Source organism: Phoca vitulina, unplaced genomic scaffold, assembly GCF_004348235.1.
Source record: "Phoca vitulina isolate PV1807 unplaced genomic scaffold, GSC_HSeal_1.0 scaffold2, whole genome shotgun sequence".
NCBI lineage: Eukaryota > Metazoa > Chordata > Mammalia > Carnivora > Phocidae > Phoca > Phoca vitulina.
In genome coordinates, this window is record NW_022589705.1 from 89,856,114 (window position 1) to 89,877,154 (window position 21,041).

The 21,041-nt window shown below is 43.5% G+C and overlaps 1 protein-coding gene across 2 annotated transcripts in view; it reads right to left on the reverse strand.

Annotated features, from left to right (window-relative positions):
• The window catches only part of DNAJC16 (DnaJ heat shock protein family (Hsp40) member C16), a 39,947-nt gene that overhangs the window by 8,393 nt on the left and 10,513 nt on the right, over positions 1-21,041 (reverse strand). For both annotated transcript variants that reach the window (XM_032393144.1, XM_032393137.1), the window contains 4 exons: positions 13,531-13,715; positions 11,633-11,737; positions 10,759-10,917; positions 927-1,057 (listed from right to left, as the gene is read on the reverse strand). In XM_032393144.1, coding sequence (XP_032249035.1) covers positions 927-1,057; positions 10,759-10,917; positions 11,633-11,659 — 317 coding nt within the window. In that variant the 5' untranslated portion in view covers positions 11,660-11,737; positions 13,531-13,715. The remainder of the gene's footprint in view (positions 1-926; positions 1,058-10,758; positions 10,918-11,632; positions 11,738-13,530; positions 13,716-21,041) is intronic.

A 21,041-nucleotide genomic window follows, 5' to 3' on the forward strand; every position in this document is an offset into this window, starting at 1 on the left:
ATCCCTGGAGTCCATGATAGTCTTCTTTATATCGAATTCAAGTCTTCTTCTCTCTTAGTCTTATAAAGGAATCAGAAAAACTGGAAACATAGGGAAGTTTTCTCACTTTAAACAATACTGTAGTTGTATTTTCAAATAAGACGACCAGTATGTTTTCCTCCCTTCCATATCTAGACACATTGTGCAACAGCCCTACATTTAAAGCCACTGACTCATTAATCTGAAAGGTGTCTAATAAATATTTCCCCTGTATTTCGACTTTTTAAGATACTCTGTATGAATAAGTATGCTTCAGCCTTCCCATTCCCAGCTAATTCTCTGAACATTTCTTCAGTGTCCTACACTTCCCTAGGGTTAGTGTTTTCCCAGCTCCCCACCCCAGGCCTCCGAAGGCTTGCCCTGCATGGGGCCCCTAGTAGGAGCAGTGACTTGCTCATCCAGGCTTCTTTAAAATGACCCAGCCTCCGGATGCCTGGGTGGCTCAGTTGGTTAGGCGTCTGCCTTCGGCTCAGGTCATGATCCCAGGGTCCTGGGATCGAGCCCCACATCGGGCTCCCTGCTCAGCGGGGAGCCTGCTTCTCCCTCTCCCTCTGCCTGCCGCCCCCCTCTGCTTGTGCTCTCTCTTTCTCTTTCTGACAAATAAATAAAATCTAAATAAATAAATAAATAAATAAATTTAAGTGACCCAGCCTCTCCTTGACAGCTGGCTAAAGTCTACTCATCCTTCTGGCCTCAGCTAAAGGGTTATGAATTAGGGAGATCTTCTCTGACCCCAGGCCAGGCTGACACCCTGGATTAATACACCCCACTACTAACATAAAGAATAAGTTCTGATGTCACAGGTCGATGTTTAATTGCCCGGTAGAGAAATGCGACGTGGCCCCTCTCCTGCAACGACAAGCAGAGGCAAAGCCTGGAGTCCTTACTTCCTCTGTCGGTGAGACCGCTTTACGGGGCAGAGCTCATGGAAGAACTTCTGGCTGGTGAGCCTGGCTGCCAGTAGATACTTGTTTTGGGTGAGGAAGTCGTCAATGACCTGTTTCTTCATACCTCGGGCCTGCAGAAAAACCAAGGAACAGCTGAGTTTTATGCCCTTTTCTCACTGCAAGTGGGCTTTACTTAAAGCTTAAAAAAACAACGTGGCTGACCCATGATACTGTAACAGCGGTGTATGGTGACAGATGGTAGCCACACTCGTGGTGAGCACAGCACACAGAGAAGCCGAATCACTATCTTGTGTACCTGAAACTACTGTCACGCTGTATGTAAACTATACTCAAGGAAAAAGTCATTAAAAAAAAAAAAACTGGAAAAAAATATCTGGCTGACCCAGGCTAAAGTAATACAACAAATAAGACAGATCTGTTTGAGCAAATAAACACTGGTGATCTATTTCAACAGTGCAGGGCTGAAAGCAACGATGGAGCGATCTCACGTCAAAGGAAAATCAAGTGCCTTTTCCACTGAAGAATTTTTGTATATGGTTACATGCTGGCAGATTTAAAAAGTCGGTTTGGGGGTGCCTGGGTGGCTCAGTCGGGGGGCATCTGCCTTAGGCTCAGGTCATGATCCCAGGATCCTGGGATTGAGCTCTCCATCAGGCACCCTGCTCAGCGGGAAGCCTGCTTCTCCCTCTCCCACTCCCCCTGCTTGTGTTCCCTCTCTCGCTATGTCTCTGTCAAATAAATAAATAAAATCTTTAAAAAAGAAAAAATAAGATGGACAGCAAACTGAACAATTAAAAATAAACTCCATAGTTACTAAGTATAAAAGGCAGACTACAAAACTGTATCATGGCCACTTTGTTATTATTAGTTTTTGTGCATTTTGGAGGATTGAAATTATATATACAGTAAGATGTCTGACTACAATCTAGAAATCCATATAAAATGTAAACAAGAAAATCCCTACATGTTAAGGAACATACCTGAATCACCTGCTTATGTCAGCAGAGCCTATCAGATATTAAGAAAATACTCTGAATTTTTTTTAAAGATTTATTTATTTGTTAGGGAGAGAGACTGAATGAGTGGGAGGGGCAGAAAGGGAGGGAGAGAGAATCTCAAGCAGACTCCCCGCTGAGCATGGAGCCTGACTTGGGGCTCCATCCCACGACCATGAGATCATGACCTGACCCCAAAATAAGAGTAGGACACTTAACCAACTGTACCACCCAGATGCCCCATGAATTTGAATGACTCATGATAGTACTATTTATAAACCCTTGGGTACAGATAAAGCCATACTTGGAGGGTAATGTTACAATGAATAAAACAGAAAAATTAATGACCTAGATGCCCATATCAAGTTAAAAAGAAACAGCAAAAAATTTGAAGGGGGAAAGAAATAATAAAGATAAAAATAGAGATCGATGAAGCAAAACAAACATAGAAAAAGGAGAAGAAAGAATTAACAGAGCCAAAGCTGGCTCTCTGGGAGAACTAATAAAATTGACAAACCACTGGTAAAATCTATCATGCAAACGAGAAAGCACAAGTAACCATTATCAAGGATGACAAGGAGGAATCACCACCTACGTGTAAAAGTTAAAAGAAAAATTCATTTAAATTTGAAAATTAAGATGAGATAGACAAATTTCTAGAAAACTATAGCAGTATCTGAAAAAATAGAAAGCTTAAAGAGTTGTGTAACCGTTAAAGAAGGTGAACTGGTGGCAGTCATAGATCTTTCCTTAAACACAAACTCAAGGCCCAGATGGCGTTACAGATGGTTTTGATGAAACTTTCAAGAGGACAATCCAATCTTACATAAAGTCTTCTTGAGAACAGAAAAAGGGACAATGCACCCACCTCACTTCATGATGCAAAGCCTCACATGGGCATCAGGAGAAAGGAAAGCCAGAAGTCAACCTCATTTCTGAACACAAATGCAAAAATCCTCAACAAAGCATTAGCAAATTGAATCCAGCAATATGTTGAAAGCATAATACAAATCATGATCTTGTTGGACTTACCTGATGAACTCAAATTAGGTTGAACATTAGAAAATGAATTAATGTATTTAGCACATTTTAGAAGACAAAATATTAAAGAAGAAAAATCAGGATAATCTCAATGGCTGTGGAAAAATCCATCTGATAAAAACCAATACCATTCAGGTCATTAATGAATAGAAGGGAACTTCCTTATCCTGATGAGGGTGGCTATAAAAAGCCTTCTGCAAACATCATACTTATGGGGGACACGGAGATCAAGAACAAGGATGCCCTGATCACTACATTTCTTTCTTTTTTTTTTTTTTAAAGATTTTATTTATTTATTTATTTTAGGGGGAGAGAGAGAGAGAGTGAGAGAGAGAGGGAGCACGTGTATGCTCGCACACGTGAGCAGGAAGGGGAGCAGAGGGAGAGGGAGAATCTCCAGCAGACTCCCAGCTGAGCGTGAAGCCTGACATGGGACTCGTTCCCACGACCTGAGATCATGACCTGAGCCAAAATCAAGAGTCAGATGCTCAACTGACTGAGCCACCCAGGCACCCCCTCCATCACTACATTTCTATCCATCACACCAGAGGTCACAGTAAAGTAAGAAAAAGAAATAAAACAGAAGCAAAACTGCCATTAATCTCAGATGATATGTTTGTGTATTTAGCAAACCCCAAAGATGGTACAGATAAGTTATTTCAATCAGTAAGAGAGTTTAGCAAGATTTCTGGACACAAAGTCAATGTTTAAACATCAATTGTAGGGGTGCCTGGGTGGCTCAGTTGGTTGAGCGTCTGACTCTCGGTTTTGGCTCAGGTCATGATCTCAGGGTTGTGGGATCCAGCCCATAGGGCTCTGTGCTCAGCTGGGAGTCTGCTGGTGATTCTCTCTCTCCTTTGCCCTCTGCCCCTCCCCCCAAATCACAAGCACACACTTTTTCTAAAAATAAATAAATCTTTAAAAAAATGAATTGTATTACTTAATACCAGCAAACAGAAAATGCAGTAAAAAAGATACCCTTTTCAATAGCATTAAAAAATACGAGGTACCTAGAAATAAGCTGGAAAAAAGTACGATCTTCACAGGGAAAATTATAAAAGCTTATAGAGACATATTACAGAACACCTAAACAAATGAAAACAGATATATGATGCTCATAGGTTGGAAGGCTAATTTTTGCCAAGATGCGTGTTCTTCCCAAACTGATTTAAGGAGTCAATACAAACCCAATAAAATCCCAACACGTTTGTTGGTTTTGATGGGAACTTGACAGACAGAATGTAATATGTATATAAAACATACAAAAGACCAAGAATAGCCAAGATGCTATTGAAGAAGCTCCCCCATCCTCCTAAAATCCAAAAAACAAAGTGGGAGGATTTGCTCTGTGAGTTATCAAGACTATTTCTTTTCTTTTTTTTTTTTTTAAGGATTTTATTTGACAGAGAGAGACACAGCGAGAGAGGGAAAACAAGCAGGGGGAGTCAGAGAGGGAGAAGCAGGCTTCCTGCGGAGCAGGGAGCCTGATGCGGGGCTCGATCCCAGGACCCTGGGATCATGACCTGAGTTGAAGGCAGACGCTTGACCATCTGAGCCACCCAGGCGCCCCGCAAGACTATTTCCAAATGGCCAATACCTAAGTATAAAAGGCAAACTATAAAGCTTTTAGAAGCTCCGTGAAGGGATTATCTTTATTATCTTGATGTAGGGGAAGATGTCTTAAACAGTAAACAAACAGAACCAATCAATCATAAAGGAAAATGTTGACACGAGTGAATACGTTAAAAGTAAGAACATATGTTCATCAAAAAGACGCCAAATGCAAGAATATAGTCACAGCAGCACTGGTCAAATCACTAAAAACTGGGAAAAGCAAAAAGTCTGTCAGCAGCAGCCTGGACAGATACACTGTAGTATGTTCATGCCAACACGTATGAACCTCACAACATAAGCTGACAGGAGCCAGACACTGCATGATTTCAGTTGTATAAATAACTGGCTACAAATCATTAGCAAAAAGGCAGACAATTCAATAGGAAAAAAATGGGTAAAACACTTGACAGTCATGTCACAAAAGGGGAAATCCAAAAGGCCCATCATCCGCTTTCTTGTGATTAAGGGAAATGCACAGCAGAATCACAATGAGATACCATTCATCAGTCAACTCAGAAAAATTAAATCGAACTGGTGTTGGCAAGGATGTGGAGCAATGAAACTTTCACACGTGACTGGCGGGAATGTAAATTGGTAACATCACTTCGGAAAACACATCACCTAGAGAAGCTGGAGATGCGCAGACCCCAGGACCCAGCGATTTTGCAACCAGATACACCCGGGAAGCAACAGTTCTCAAAACTTTCTGGTCTCAGAACACCTTTATGCTCTTTTTTTTTTTTTTTTAAAGTAGGCTCCATGCCCAACATGGGGCTTGAACTCATGACCCTGAGATCAAGAGTCACAGCTAGGTGTCCCTGGATTCAGGGAACTTTTAATACTTTGTTAAATTTAAACTCACTGATCACCTTGCACTAAAATGGATCTTTTACTCAGGCATGTTTTTTTTTTTTTTTTAAGATTTTATTTATTTGACAGAGAGAGACACAGCGAGAGAGGAAACACAAGCAGGGGGAGTGGGAGAGGGAGAAGCAGGCTTCCCGCCGAGCAGGGAGCCCGATGTGGGGCTCGATCCCAGGACCCTGGGATCATGACCTGAGCTGAGGGCAGATGCTTAACGACTGAGCCACCCAGGCGCCCCTACTCAGGCATGATTTTTAAAAATCATGCATTTATTGGTCATTTGGAAAATATTGGTTCTGATCTTCCAAATCCTGTGAATTTTATTATACATATAAAAAAAAAGCACACCACACTGATGAACCAATCTCATCAGAAAGTTTTGAGAAGCTCATAATGGCCGATACAAATTTTTCAGAATTCTAATTTTCTTGGAAGCCTGAATTTTATCATTGGCAACACATACTGTCAGTTGCTTCCCTTAAAGTGCTAGGCTCACTATGTTCAGTTTTTAGGAAATATCTGTAACAAACCCAAGTCTGAATAACCCTAGCTGTCTGTCAGTTATTCTTTCAAGTAAAAACAATGTTCCATTAAAAAAGGGGGGCTAGTTCAAAACTCACGAGTTAAGTCATCACACAAATGCTTACCCTCCAGACAACAATCTTTATACTCTGGCACACAGCAGTGTTCCTATTTTGTCACATGAATGTTAAAAATACCCAAAAGACGTGTACTCAGGGGTCAATCTATTTATTAATAAAATTAATACCTGCTACTGCTTCATCAAGGGTATTAAATGATAAAGGAGTGTTGTTTCTGTTTGTTTTTATGGTGAGTGCTTAGGAGAGAAAAACAGATGCTTATTGGTAGTCTGGGGCCCAGGCCTGGGTTTATGTCCTGGGTTGTGACTTGGTTTACACACTGGGTTAGGTACTGGGCTTAAGCACTAGGTTAGGTCCTGGGCTTACGCACTGGGTTAGGTCCTGGGCTTATGCACTGGGTTAGTCCTGGGCTTACGCACTGGGTTATGTCCTGGGTCCTGGGCTTACGCACTGGGTTAGGTCCTGGGCTTACGCACTGGGTTAGTCCTGGGCTTACGCACTGGGTTAGGTCCTGGGCTATGCACTGGGTTATGTCCTGGGTCCTGGGCTTACGCACTGCGTTAGGTCCTGGGCTTACGCACTGGGTTAGGTCCTGGGCTATGCACTGGGTTACGTCCTGGGTCCTGGGCTTACGCACTGGGTTAGGTCCTGGGCTTACGCGCTGGGTTAGGTCCTGGGCTTACGCGCTGGGTTAGGTCCTGGGCTTACGCGCTGGGTTAGGTCCTGGGCTTATGCACTGGCAGTTTCTCCCACCACAGCTCTCACACCATCGGTGCAAGTGTCAACACAGAGAAAAAGGACAAATTACGTCTCCGTGTTGTTTTGATCTCACAGACTTCTCACCCCCACCCCAGGGTCTGTGAACCTCATTCTGAAAACTGCTGTCCTAGAGAAACCCAGATAGACTGAGATACCCACGATGTTCATGACAACACGGCTCCTAAAACCCTGAAATGCCCACTGATGGAAGAATGAATCAAGAAATTACCGTGTGGCCAAAAATACTATTCAGCAAATAAAACAAATTCAGTAGTGCTCCACGGAACAAGTGGTGCTTTTATCCATAGGAGCAAACTGGTAAAGCATCCATTGTGCCAGTAATTTTTTTTTAGAGAGTGAGAGCGAGCATGTGTGTGTGCACAGGAGAGGGGAGGGGCAGAGGGCGAGAGAGAATCTTAAACAGGCTCCACCCCCAGCGCAGAGCCCCGTGAGGGGCTCGATCTCGTGACCCTGAGATCATGACTTGAGCCGAAATCAAGAGCCGGACACTTAACCAACTGAGCCACCCAGGCGCCGCTGTGCCAGTAATCCTGTAAATGTATTTGAGTTACAATTGTCCCTGAGGGATAGATAAATCATTCTCAAGAGTAGAAGCTATTACTGAAAAGCAATTTAGGAAATCTTCATAGATTAATCTTGAACTGAGAAGTTCATTTCCTTGCTTCACCACCAGCATGTTTTCTTCCTGATTCTCTCAGCTCCTCAGCTGCCATCGGGCAGGGCACCCCCTTTTTAATTGCTGGCGGTTGTCCAGGATTTTGTCCCTGGCCCCCTTCTCTCCTTACCTCACCTACTATGTATGGCTGGGAGATCGCGCCACACTGAGGACTTCTACCTCTCACAACTCACTGAGATGCTACAGCTCTCTCTCCCCAGCTCACTAAGACCTGGATCCCTACACCCTACTGTCCGATGGACACCTCCCCTCAGACTTCCTGTAGGCAGCTCGCATTCTGTGCGTCCACAACTGAATTCATTACCTTCTTCCTAAACCTGCCCTTCTCTCCTCACTGTCCCCTTCCCCCATCTGGTTCTGCCTCAGACGCCGTCCTTCCCTTAGTCCCAGCCTCAAGTGCCCTTCCTCTACTTTCACATCTGAGTGAGTCACCCATGCCAGTGGATGGAAGTTGCCTTCAGGCCTCTCTCCTCCGACGGAGTTGTGAGGACAAAGACTAACTCTGGATGTCAGAGCTCCTCTGTATTTTCACACAGCAGGCAGGAAACAAAATGTTTACTGAGTGAATGAAATAAAGGATTTTATAGAACTTCTCGTTCTAGCTTCCTTTAAGAGAAAGTAAATCAAAGGGATCTTAGTGCTTTTTTAAAAAAAAATAGGGGCACCTGGCTGGCTCAGTCGGTAGAGCATGCTGATTCTTGGATCTCAGGGTTGTAAGTTTAAGCTCCACTTTGGGTGCAGAGATTATGTGAAAAAAAATCCTTAAAACAAAACAAAACAAAAATAACATTAAAGAAATAAAATAATACGTGTTCATGATAGGGATTTTTGAAAACCCAAATATTAGGATAATACGTAATTTTACCATCAAGAGATGTATTTGTTTCCGGCTTTTTCCTATGCACATGCATGCACATACACACACGTCACAAAATCGAGATCAGGGTTTAGAGTGTGTATGGAATTGATATGTATTGAGATCCTTCAGTCTCTGTGCTTCATCTATTTCAATTTTCAGTCTTTTACAGACTTCATTTAAATGATTTTGTTTGAGTAATTAACTACTATGGAACTCAGGTCTGAGATGACCACAGACAGAGTTCAGACCTGCTACAGTGTGAGGCACCTCAATTTTGCATCCTGCGTGTTCTTTTTAACATTATGTTATGAAAACTGTCCCCATCAGTAAGTGTTCTAGAACTACCGTTTTAACGGCTAAATGACTATATAGTAGTCCCTGCTTGGTATATACCAATCATTAGCTTACTGTTGCATATTTGTATTTTTCCCCCAGTGAAACTGGTTACAAATGATAATGTCTCTGTAATTTTGTTTTTGTTTTTTTTTTTTTAAAGATTTTATTTATTTATTCATGAGAGACAGAGAGAGAGAGAGGCAGAGGGAGAAGCAGGCTCCCAAGGAGCAGGGAGCCTGATGTGGGACTCGATCCCAGGACCCTGGGATCATGACCTGAGCCGAAGGCAGACGCTTAACCATCTGAGCCACCCAGGCGCCCAATGTCTCTGTAATTTTGGTCTGAATTCCTTTTCCCTGAGGACAGATTCCTAAAAGGTAATCTCATTTTCCCGAGGTCTTTACGCAAGCCTCCTCTTAGTGAGGCCCTTCTTGGTCATTCTACCTTAAAAAATGTGAACCTGCTCTCCCAACTCCACATTCCCTTTTCCTGCTTTATTTTTCTCCTTAGCGCTTCTCCCCATATGACACGGCACCATGGAGTATGTTATGCCCATTGTCTGTCGTCCCGCCAGACACAGGACAGACCCTGGAACAGGGAATTCAGGTGACTTTGTTCAGGGCTTTGTCCCCAGCACTAGGGGCAGTGTTTGGCCCACATAAGGTACTCAGGTACTCAGGAGTACTCTTTTCCTGAATGAATCCAGGCAATTGGCTTTTACCACCCAACTACTTTTCTGAAAACTTCTGAAGCTTCCTCCAGCTTGGCAAAACAAAAGAGCGACTGTTTCTCTCCACTCTCAACTGAGTATCTTCACTTTGAAAATCTTTAACAATGTGATGGGACGAGAAGAAAATGTTAAAGTTTTTTCTTGATTAGTGAGATTTAATTTTTAAAAGTGACTATCAGTCACCTAAATCTCTTCTCAGAATTTTATTCATATTCTCAGCCTACTCTTCTTGGGAAGTTTTATTAAAATTTTTTTTTTTTATTGAGGTGAAATTCATGTAACATAAAATTAGCTATTTTAAAATGTATCACTCCATGGCATTTTGTACATGCACAGTGTTGTGTAACAATCACCTCTCTATAGTCCCAAACATTTCCATCACCCTGAAAGAAAACCCTATACCCATTAAGCGATCACTTTCGGTAAGTTTTGTGTTGATCTCTTTGATTAGAAGAAGCTCATGAGAAATTAAAGATAACAATCTTTTTTAGATTGGTTGTAAATATTTCTCTTAGCTTATTGTTTAACTTAAAAATTTTAAGTATTTATATACAAATTTAAAACTTATAAAACAAGATTTTCCAAGACTTTTAACCCTTCTTTATCTTAAGCTCAGATATTCACTTATATGTTCTCCAAGTTAGTTTATGGTTTTCTTTCATTTCCTTTTTATTGTTGTTTTATATTTAACTTTTAAATTTATCTTTGTAATTTATTTTAGAATAAGATTACTGATTTTCTGACAGGATCACTTTAGAGATAAAGTGATTATTGTTTCTTATTTTATTTTTAAAATTTTTTTTAAAAGATTTTATTTTTAAGTAATCTCTGTACCCAATGTGGGACTTGAACCTACAACCCCGAGATAGAGGAGTCACATGCTCTATGACTAAGCCAGTCAGGTGCCCCTCTTATTTTATTTTTTATGGCAAAATATATATAACATAAATGGACCATTTTAACCATTTCCAAGTGCATAATTCTGTGGCATTAAATACATTCACATTGTTGTGCAACTGCTCTCGCCGCCATCCCAAACGGAAAATGTCCCCATGAAATACCAACTCCCCATTATCTTCCTCCCTCAGCTCTTGGCATCGCCACCATCCTATTTTCTGTCAAAGGATTATTTTTTGAGCAAAACAGTCCCAAATTGGATGAAAACCAAACTCGTTTTTAAATTTCGTGCCTCTGAAGGAAGAAATTAAAAACGAATTTCTCCTTCTCACTTGCTCTGTTCAATGTTGCTGTTTATTTCTAAAGGCCCAAGATACAACGCGAGGGCAATCTCACAACAGGGCGACTCTCACGTACCTGGATAACATCTGCAGGCTTGTTTATGTGTTCTTTAAAGATCAAGATGGTGGGGGCATAGACATTGACATTGTACCGTCTTGTCATCTCTTCCGCCCCTCTCAAACCGACGTGTACATATCCAAATGACAAGTAATCCTTGTATGCAAAAGCAGTCAACTGTCAGGGTGTAAGAGAGAGGAAGAAATTAAACTGGTAGCGGGATCACACCAACCCAAGTGTGACCAGTTCACACCAGTGGTGGAGACGAATGCTAGCTTGTATAGCCCCACTCGGGCTGCTAGACCTCTGTGCACTTGGAGGAATTCTATGGTGTTCATGCCCGAAAACTGTATCCGCAAAGCCAAACACAGTGAATTTTATTTTTCTTTTACAGATGGAGAAAAATATTCAGTTCACTGAGATCTACACTGGGTTGGAGACATGGGAGTGTTTGAGGAATCCCCTCAATTATGGAAGACGGCAGTGACCGTGCCAGGGGTTAAGCAGGACCCTTTCCTCTCCCATCTCATGTCACAGGGCTAACCAGAGGGGCACTGGAAGTGCTGCAGACGGTGTCATTCAGAGGGCGGGTCTGGGAATCATGCAGTTACCATGGGGGTAGGTTATACAACCTCTCTGAGCTTCAGTATCTTGGTCTATAAAACAGGGATGATACTGTATCACTGGGCTCTTCTGAAGATTCCACGCTCTTATGTGTGTGGAACGCACTAGCACATTTAATGGTATCAGGAGGTGCTCAGTGTATGGTGGCTAAGGCAGATTTCTGGTCTTCAAACATTTCTCTTTGGATAAGCTCTGACGAAAAGGACAAGCAGGCCGCAAGTTCCTTCCACCAAAAAAAGAGCAAACATCCCCCCAGCACCTCATATACCTTGTACAGCAGTGGCACGACGGGCATTTGGTCAAACAGAAGGACACGAGGTTTATTCTCTTGCTGCCAGCCAGAGAGGAATCGGACGTAATTTTTATTTGTAACCTTAAGTGGAAGAGAGGAGGTTAGTTTCAGTATTCAGTTCTCAACACCTGCATTATAATGTAGTCAGGAGATAATGAAACAAAACCAAGTGTCTGTAAAAGATTGTTTTGTAAAAAATAAAAAATGCAGACCACTAATTTTTTGTCTCTGTTTGACTAAAACGGTTTAAAAGAATAGTTACTGATTTCATATTTTCATGTGTTCCCAGTCTTACAGACTGAAATCACAATCTTTTCTGGAGTAATTACTGAGCACGTTATAAAAAAATCGAACTTTTGAATTATAGACATGCTTCTTAATCTGTTATAGACTGTCCTTCTTAATCTATTACCCTGTGGAAGATAATGCCATGATTGCTTTTAAAATGGCTTAAAAGAATAAGGGGGCCCACTCAGTCTGTATGTTACACCATTTCATTTATTACCATGTGAATTGCTACTTTTGTGCTTCCCTGTTTATGCCTTAAATAATCCTACTGAGAGAATATAAAAAACACAAATAAAAATTTTACCTAGAAATTCTTCATAGTTAAAAAATCCATTTATCTTTCCATTCTGCTTCCAGAATGATCTCTATTAAACCTCAATCTGATCATTCACTCTCTGCTCAGCCCCCTTCAATGGCTCTAAGCACCTGCAAACCAAGGCCCGAGTTTCTCACCAGGGCGGCCGGGCTCTCGGAGGTCCTGGCAGCGAGATTCCTGTAAAGCCCTCTAGTCTTGCCCTCTCCTGCTCACTAGTGACTACCTCACACAGAGCTGACTGCTTCATGTCCCAGACCTCTGTCCGCCTGCAACTCATTCCCTCTCTCTCCTCACTTGGTGAACTCAGTGCAGGGACCGTTTCTGCCAAGAAGCCTTTCTCAGCTCTCGTGGGCAGCCTCTCAGCAGATGAGATGGAAATAATCACCCACTAGACTGGGAGCTCCTTGAAAAGTGTTCTCAACACTTGCAGCAACTGGCAGAGAACAGACATTTCATAAATGTTTGAGGACCCATCTGGACAACCTACGATCATTCTAGGAGCCTGCCCTGCTCTGTGCTAGCTCCAACAAATATTTCTTCTGTGGATAATGATCCTGGTGGGATAGTCTATGAATAGTGCATGTGGAAATAGGTTGGAATTGTTGGTATGTTCACTCTCCCTGGTATAGTTAAAGGAATGAATCACTTAAAGCAAACAAGAATCTTGTTCTAGTTCCTTTGACCCCTAATCTAAGATACTGGAGGAAAAAATGCTTCTTAAGTATAAAAATCATAAACTGGTATGAACTCTTTGTGCCTGGCTTCTTTAGTGCAATTTTTGTTTGTGAAATTTATTCATACTTGTATTACTCTAAGCTCTGGAAGTTCCAAAAAGTATTTGACTTCATGGAATCTTGTGTTTTCCATAGATGTGATTGTTAAATATATAGCCAAATGTAACTTAATTTGAATCCTTTCATAAGACAAATACCTTCAAATGAACAAACTCATGAGTCAGAAAGAAATCCTTCATCCTACATTGTGATTGAATTTTTGGTTTAGAAAATCAGAGTCACTGTCATTTCAGGCTCAGATCCCCACCACCGTGTAAATGTGTCCAGTGGTTACTAACAGGGAGGGATTCTCTCAGTCTTTTTACCTTGTTTCAGTCTCCAACAGACTTCATTTAAATGATTTCAGTTCAGTAATTAATTAACATACGTCTTGTCCTGTTCAAAATGACACTCAGGTCTGAGATGACCACAGACAGAGTTCAGGGCCACCAGTGCTCCCAGGTACCTTGTAAACTACTGTTCCTCCAGGTACTTACTTTCTCCACCAAGTTCCCTGGAAGAAGACTTTCTACAAACTGTCGTAGGTTCTCGCGGACGACTGCATTGTGGAAGAAGGAGATTTTCCCATTTATGATTCCCAGGATAGAGGGAGTGCTATGCGCTCCCAGGTGATGGGCCAGGCGTCTCTCGTACCCAGCATGGACCACGCCAATTCCTACACCTGCAAAGTATGGAAGACCTACATGAGGCCTTTTTATGCCCCATGGTAGATGAAGAAATGCTGTAAGTGATTTTTTGGTGTGCAATTGAAATCCTGACCTAGGAGGGGAGGATATCTTTCCTAATAGGCTGATGGGCATTTTTTTTCCATTGCTGATATTCTAAATCGGTTCAGTTTTATTATTCCAGAATAATTGGCAATATTTAAGAGCTACAAATCTTTGTATCTTTTAGTCCCCATTATTTCGAATTTTGGGAGATCGTGAGAACATACTTCACAAGAAAAGAAAGCAATCTGCTGGGGCACCTGGGTGGCTCAGTCGTTAAGCATCTGCCTTCGGCTCAGGTCATGATCCCAGGGTCCTGGGATCGAACCCTGCACGGGTTCTCTGCTCAGCAGGAAGCCTGCTTCTCCCTCTCCCACTCCCCTTGCTTGTGTTCCCTCTCTCACTGTGTCTCTCTCTGCCAAATAAATAAATAAAATCTTTAAGAAAAAAAAAAAAAAAAAGAAAGCGATCTGCTCATAGTGCCTCTATTCACAAGGAAAAACACCTGTAAAAAGTCCAAAGGTTCAACAACTCGGCAATCATTGGAAAAATAACTATGATTTATCGATAGAAGTCAGTCTTCTCACTCTTCAGAACAATTCTCCCTTTTATACAAATTACTTGGTAGAGATAGATATTAGAAAGTACACATTCTCAAAAGGAGAAAGAAATTAAGTTGAAATCACTCAGAAGTCAAATCCCATATAACTACTGTTAATATTTTGGTATCTATCTGTACCTTTTCTTACACAAACACGTGTGTAGACACATATCCTATATATAAAACAAAATAGGAGCATCTGATACTCATTTCACTTAATATTTGAACAATTTTTCTTGTTCCGTCCTTCAACCAGTGTATCTGGAGAGTCAGCTCCTCAGCTAAAGATGGGAGGTACATGAAATATTAACAGCCAGTAAGGACTAGTCTTCTCTTGGATGCCCAACAGATTTCTCCAGCTTAACATTTCCCAAACCCAACTCCTGCACTCCTCCCCCAGGCCCATCCCACGCAGGCCTCCCCTGGACACCAACGGGGCCCCTTCCTTCCTGTTACTTGGACAGCAGACCGGAGTCATCTCCTACCTCTTGCCTCTCACACCCCACGTCCAATCTGTCAGCAAGTCCTCTTGGTTTCGTTTTCAAAATACGCCAGGAATCTGTTTGTTTCCACTTTCTTTAGATTCTCCTCTGAGTCACCATCTCTCTTCCCTGGTTGTGCAACACCCGCCTAACGTTATTGTCTCTCCTGGTCTCCCTGTGGCCTATTCTCAACTAACCACACTGTCTCCTCTAACACATAAAACGGATCATGGCACTCCTCTGCCCAAATCCTGCAAAGACTTCCCATTTCACTCAGAATAAAAGCCGATCTACCCAAAGGCCACCAAGGCCCTTTGTAATTTGGCCCCGGATCCCCTGCTGACCTCCCTCTCCTCCTCCTCATTCATCTTGCTCCAGCACCCAGGGTCCTTCTCTTCCTTAAAGCCATTGGCATGTTCCCGCCTTAGGGCCCTGGCACTGGCTGTTTCTTCTGCCTGGAGTGTGTTCCTCCCTGACATCTGTGTAGCTCAGTCCCTCCTTCGCCAACTGCAAGTCCTTCTCAATGAGGCCCACCTGGCTACCAAGTTTGAAACCATACTCTCCACACATGGGATCCCCCTCAACCTGCTCATTTTCCCTTTTTCCATAGCACTTCCCATCTTCTAACATATCTCACACTTTGCTTTTTTCTGTCGAGCCTGGTTCGGTTGACAGATGTATCCTAAGCACCAGACCAGAGCGTGGCACACAGCGGGAGCTCACGGAAACCGCGGAAACCCGGCCATCAGTGTCTGAATACTGAAGTTGCTTTTGGCTTTCACTATTACAAGGAATATTGTGATGGGCACCCTTGTATATCTTTGTGTACACATCTTTGTGTATGTGTGTGATTTCCTAATTAAATTCCAAAAATGGAATTGCTGGGTAAATGGCAGGGATCACAAGCTTAATGCATTAAAACTGCTAAGGAGAAGAAACAAATCTATCTGCAGGCTACCTGACTATGACCCTTGGAGTATCTCAAGGGCAGGTTTAAGGAGGAAACTTGGACATCACATGGTCTACTCCCTCATGTTACAAAGAGCGAGCTTCAGAGAGATTACGTGATCCCAGTTCGCAGAGCTGACAGCACTGCAGAACCAGAACCCAAGCTGGATGTTCCAGAGCCAAGTCTAGTACACGACATCACACCGCACTGCAGGCATTCCAGATAACTGCAGAAGAGCGTCAACAAATGCAAGTGCTTGTGAAAACTGTGCGAGCAGAAGAGAGAACAAGAACAGAGCAGGCACATACAATGAGAGGTTCGGTTTTATGTAAAGTCAGAAGACGTATCACCAAGGGACATCAAGTGGCCACATAGCAAAGGCCCAAGGGTGGAACGACCATGTCCTGAACCCTTTCTAAGAGAGGCGGCGTGGCTAGAGCTTTACATACACTATCACTGCTCATACTCGCCAACATCCCGAGCGGTCAGTGCTGTTGCCTTCGTGTCCCCCGGGCCTGGGAGCTGAGGACAACTGAGCTGGCACCACAGGCAGCTTGCAGCGGAACTGGGGTCGGGACCCACGCCCGCCCGAGTGCGAAGCCTGGCCCCTTCCTGCCTTGGAAGACTGACCTCTTCCACCGTGGGTTCTGAATACCGGAGGGATCAACTTCTTAGAGACTGACTCACCCTAAATGATCTTACACAGACCAGATGCCAATTTATTATCCGATCCCAGGGAGTACAACTTTCTAGTAACTGCGCCATTCAGGGTGCTCTCTGCCAGGTTTCAGGACACACAGGGACCAGAATTAGTAATCAGAAAGGTGGCTGGTGGGCCCACAGTCGGGATGAGAGATGCAGGCAGTCCTGGAGAGCAAAGGGAAACTGAAAAGATCTGCACTTGTTCACTCTACTCTTCTCCCAGATATCCCTGGGGCTCACTGTCACACCCCCAGGGGGCTGCCTCCTCAGCCAGGCCCTCCTTGTCCACACAGTTTCAGCCTGTAACCTCGTCCTGGCATTCTCTGGTACCCACCCTGCCTTACCAGGCTACAGCGCCCTTTGTCGGACTCTGTGATTTACTTAGTGGTGTGTACTCACTAGAACATAAGCTCCCGGAGTGCAGGGAGTTTTGCTTGTTTTGTTTACTGCTGCATCCCTAATATCTAGAACAGTTCCTGGCACTTAGTAGGCACTCAGTTTTTTAAAAAAAAAAAAACCACCAATGAATTAAAAATCAGTATTCACAATCAGATCCAGATTCAAGCCCAGCTCTGTTCCCCATTAGCTGTGTAACTTCGGGCACGTCGTTTCACCTCTCTGGGTCTGTTTCCTCATTTGTAAAATGGAGATAAGTTGTTCTGTTGGGACTAAATCACATAACATAAAACAGAACCTAACCCCGACCCTGGAATACAGTAAGTGCCTAATTAATTACAACTGTTATTATTCAGTATTATTTCATCCAGGCCATGGTGAAGCCTGAGACCGAGACTGTGTCTGTGGGGGTGGGATTTTTGCCTCGAGCAGCTGGTCTCCTCCCGCAGAGGGGTATACACACGGCAAACCCTTGCTCTCTCAGCTGTCCTCCCCCCACCTCTCCTGCCCTCCCACCAGTACAGCTTCTTTCCTGGTTAGAACAGAATACAAGTGGTTAGGCTTCGTTTCTTTTACTTAAATTACCCTCGAGTCCTTACATACATCACCTTCGTTAAATGCATTTCCAAATCTATAAAGGCCATTTTCTTGGATCATTTCCACAAAGGACTTCGATTGTTACTATCATAATCCCACTTCCAAATTCTGGAGGAATTTTACCTCTCTTCTATATTAACTAGCATGTGGATTAGAATAGAATAAAGAATGATAAATATTTGGTGTTTCAATTGGTGGTATTTTTCTTCCTGAGAAAATATTTAATAAGAATTCAGATCTAGGGGCGCCTGGGTGGCTTAAGTCAGTTAAGCATCTGCCTTCGGCTCAGGTCATGATCCCAGAGTCCTGGGATCGAGTCCCGCATCGGGCTCTGTGCTCAGCATGAAATCTACTTCTCCCTCTCCACCACTGTTGCGCATGTGTGCGCTCTCTCTCCCCATCTCGAATAAATAAATAAAATCTTAAAAAAAAAAGAGAGAGCTCAGGTCTAACCCTCCCCCTTCCCCACCCAAGCTGGGAAGGAAGAGTGAGAAAAGCTGGTAGTGCTGATATCTCACAGAGACTCCGGCTGGGAAATGACCAGTGGCGGGTGGTGACTTGGGGTCTCCGAGTCACAGAGAACAACACAGTCTCCACTGTCTCCTCCTTTGCCTTTGAATTTTCTACACTTCAGAGTTCAGGGTCCATAAAGCAAGCTCAGGTGGCCAACAGCAAGTAAAACTATCCATGTATTCTCATCTTGATCTAGCATAGCTTGGCTAGAGGACAGACGGACATGCCCCAAATCCAAACACACAGGAGTAGTGAATTTAAAAGAAAGGCAAAGCAGGGCGCCTGGGTGGCTCAGTTGGTTAAGCGACTGCCTTCGGCTCAGGTCATGATCCTGGAGTCCCGGGATCGAGTCCCACATCGGGCTCCCTGCTCGGCGGGGAGTCTGCTTCTCCCTCTGACCCTCCTCCCTCTCATGTACTTGCTCTCTCTCATTCTCTCTCTCTCAAATAAATAAATAAAATCTTTAAAAAAAAAAAATAAATAAATAAAAGAAAGGCAAAGCAGATGCGACCTTTTTCAGAAACATTTGATTTTGATATGGATGGTTGTTTCTGGCTAATTTGCAGATCCTGGGTAATTAAAAACACTAACATTTCCTTCTCTTTTTGAGGTTGTAAGAAGTCTTCTTCCTGTACAGTACTCAATGTGTCCATGTCGCACCTCTATTTTGAGGTACCAATGTGTATTGCACCTTTTAGGGAAATTCTTTTTCTCCTTTATAACATAGACACATTCATTTTTTTTTAAAGATTTTATTTATTTATCTGACAGAGAGAGAAAGAGCACAAGCAGGGGAGCAGCAGAGGGACAGGGAGAAGCAGGCTCTCCGCTGAGCAGGGAGCCCAATGTGGAGCTTGATCCCAGGACCCCAGGATCATGACCTGAGCTGAAGGCAGATGTTTAACCAACTGAACCACCCAGGCACCTCTAGACACATTCATCTTTGTTTCAAGTTTTGCATACATCTTTTTTTTTTTTAAGATTTTATTTATTTGACAGAGAGAGACACAGCAAGAGAGGGAACACAAGCAGGGGGAGTGGGAGAGGGAGAAGCAGGCTTCCTGTGGAGCAGGGAGCCCGATGTGGGGCTCGATCCCAGGACCCTGGGATCATGACCCGAGCCAAAGGCAGACGCCCAACGACTGAGGCACCCAGGCGCCCCACAAGTTTTGCATATGTCTTTATTTATTTTATTTTTATTTTTTTTTAGTTTTGCATATGTCTTAAGGAATGTACAGTGCCAGCTGGAGGAATAGGCCACTGTCGAATCTGACTAAACACAAACCCATCAATAAAGAAATTAAAAGATGCAAAATAATGTGAAACGGAACAAAATCAAGGATATGAAACTAAAGCAGATTTTTTAAAAACCAGTATCTAGGTAGACCCTTTTCCTAGACAGTGTAACACTGTTATATACTTAACAATTCCTTAAAAGAGAGAAATTACTCCTTCTTTTAAAATAAGAAGTCATGGGGCATCTGGGTGGCTCAGTCGGTTAAGTGCCTGACTCTTGGTTTTGGCTCAGGTCATGACCTCAGGGTCGTGAGATCAAGCTCCGTATCAGGCTCCATGCTCAGCGAGGAGTCTGCGCGAGGTTCTCTCTCTCTGCCTCTCCCCCTGCTCACGCTCTCTCTCTCTAAAATAAATAAATAAATAAATAAATCTTTTACAAAAAATAAATGAGAAGTCATGGTGAATAATCTGCAGGACTGTTCAAATTGGGTTGCCCTAAAATGGTATTTGATTTTAAGACATGTAACCTCCTTGACACCCTGGTCGCTGTCTGTACCCCTCCCCGTGAGCACGCAGAGCACTGTGATAATTCACCTGTGTCTCCCACCTGAGTTTGCTGATGCAAGGACCATGCTGATTTTTGAAGCCGTGCAGCATGGTGGTTGAGTGTGACCCCTAGAGTTGTGCTCTTGGGTCTGTATCCCAGCACTTCTACTTGTGGCTAGTGTGACCTTGATTAGTCCCTTACCCTTCCTGGGCCTCGGTTTGCTCATCTGGAAAACAGGGATAATAACAGTCTCTCCCTCAATGAGTTGCTCTGGGGATACAGACAATCCTCACAACGCACCTAGCACAATGCCAAACAACTGAAAGGCTCAATAAAAACTATTACAACTTATACATTAATGTCTAACATAGTACTTGGTTCATCAAGAAGAGAGTGTGAAATGAGAACACGAATTCTTTCTCATCCTCTGCTTACTCCTGCAGCGCTTATTATTCTGTAATTACAAATGTGATTCTGTACTTGCAAATGTCAGGTGTGTATTCTCTGGGTACATCTTTTCTCTTCAGCTCAACAGTAAGCTCCTCGAGGTTGAAGACAGCGCCTACTACTCTGGCCCTTCTCCCCAGGGCGGCTGGCCACACACGTGGGCTGCCTTTGCACACTAGCCGTAACCACGCTGCATGGCTCTGGATTCCACCTAACCAGCAGCCGCACGTCCCCCCGGGGTAGAACTGTTCTCGTTCATCCATCCATGGCAATCCAGGCATTTTACGTTATTCTGACAGAAGGTCTGAGCTTCCCCAGACCCCTCAGCTGATCTTTAAGATGGTCTGCTCTTCCTTTTTTTTTTTTTTGAGAGAGATTTTTAAATAATCTCTACACAAAACATGGGGCTCCAACTCACATCCCTGAGATCAAGAGTCCCCCGCTCCACTGACTGAGCCCACCAGGTGCCCCAGTCTGCTCTTCCTATTAACTCAGAATAGAAACATTTTTGGCAGGGGGTGCCCTGGGTGGCTCAGATGGTTAAGCGTCTGTCTGCCTTCGGCTCAGGTCATGATCCTGGGGTCCTGGGATCGAGTCCGGCATCGGGCTCCCTGCTCAGTGGGGAGTCTGCTTCTCCCTCTGCCACTCCCCCTGCTCGTGCCCTCTCTATCTCTGGAATAAATGTTAAAAAAAAAAAGAAACATTTTTGGCAGCACCTGCCTTGAAGGGGAGCGCTGCCTCACAGGGACAGGGAAATGGCCGTGGACGCCTCACTGGGCAGGGAAATGGCCACGGACGCCTCACCGGGAC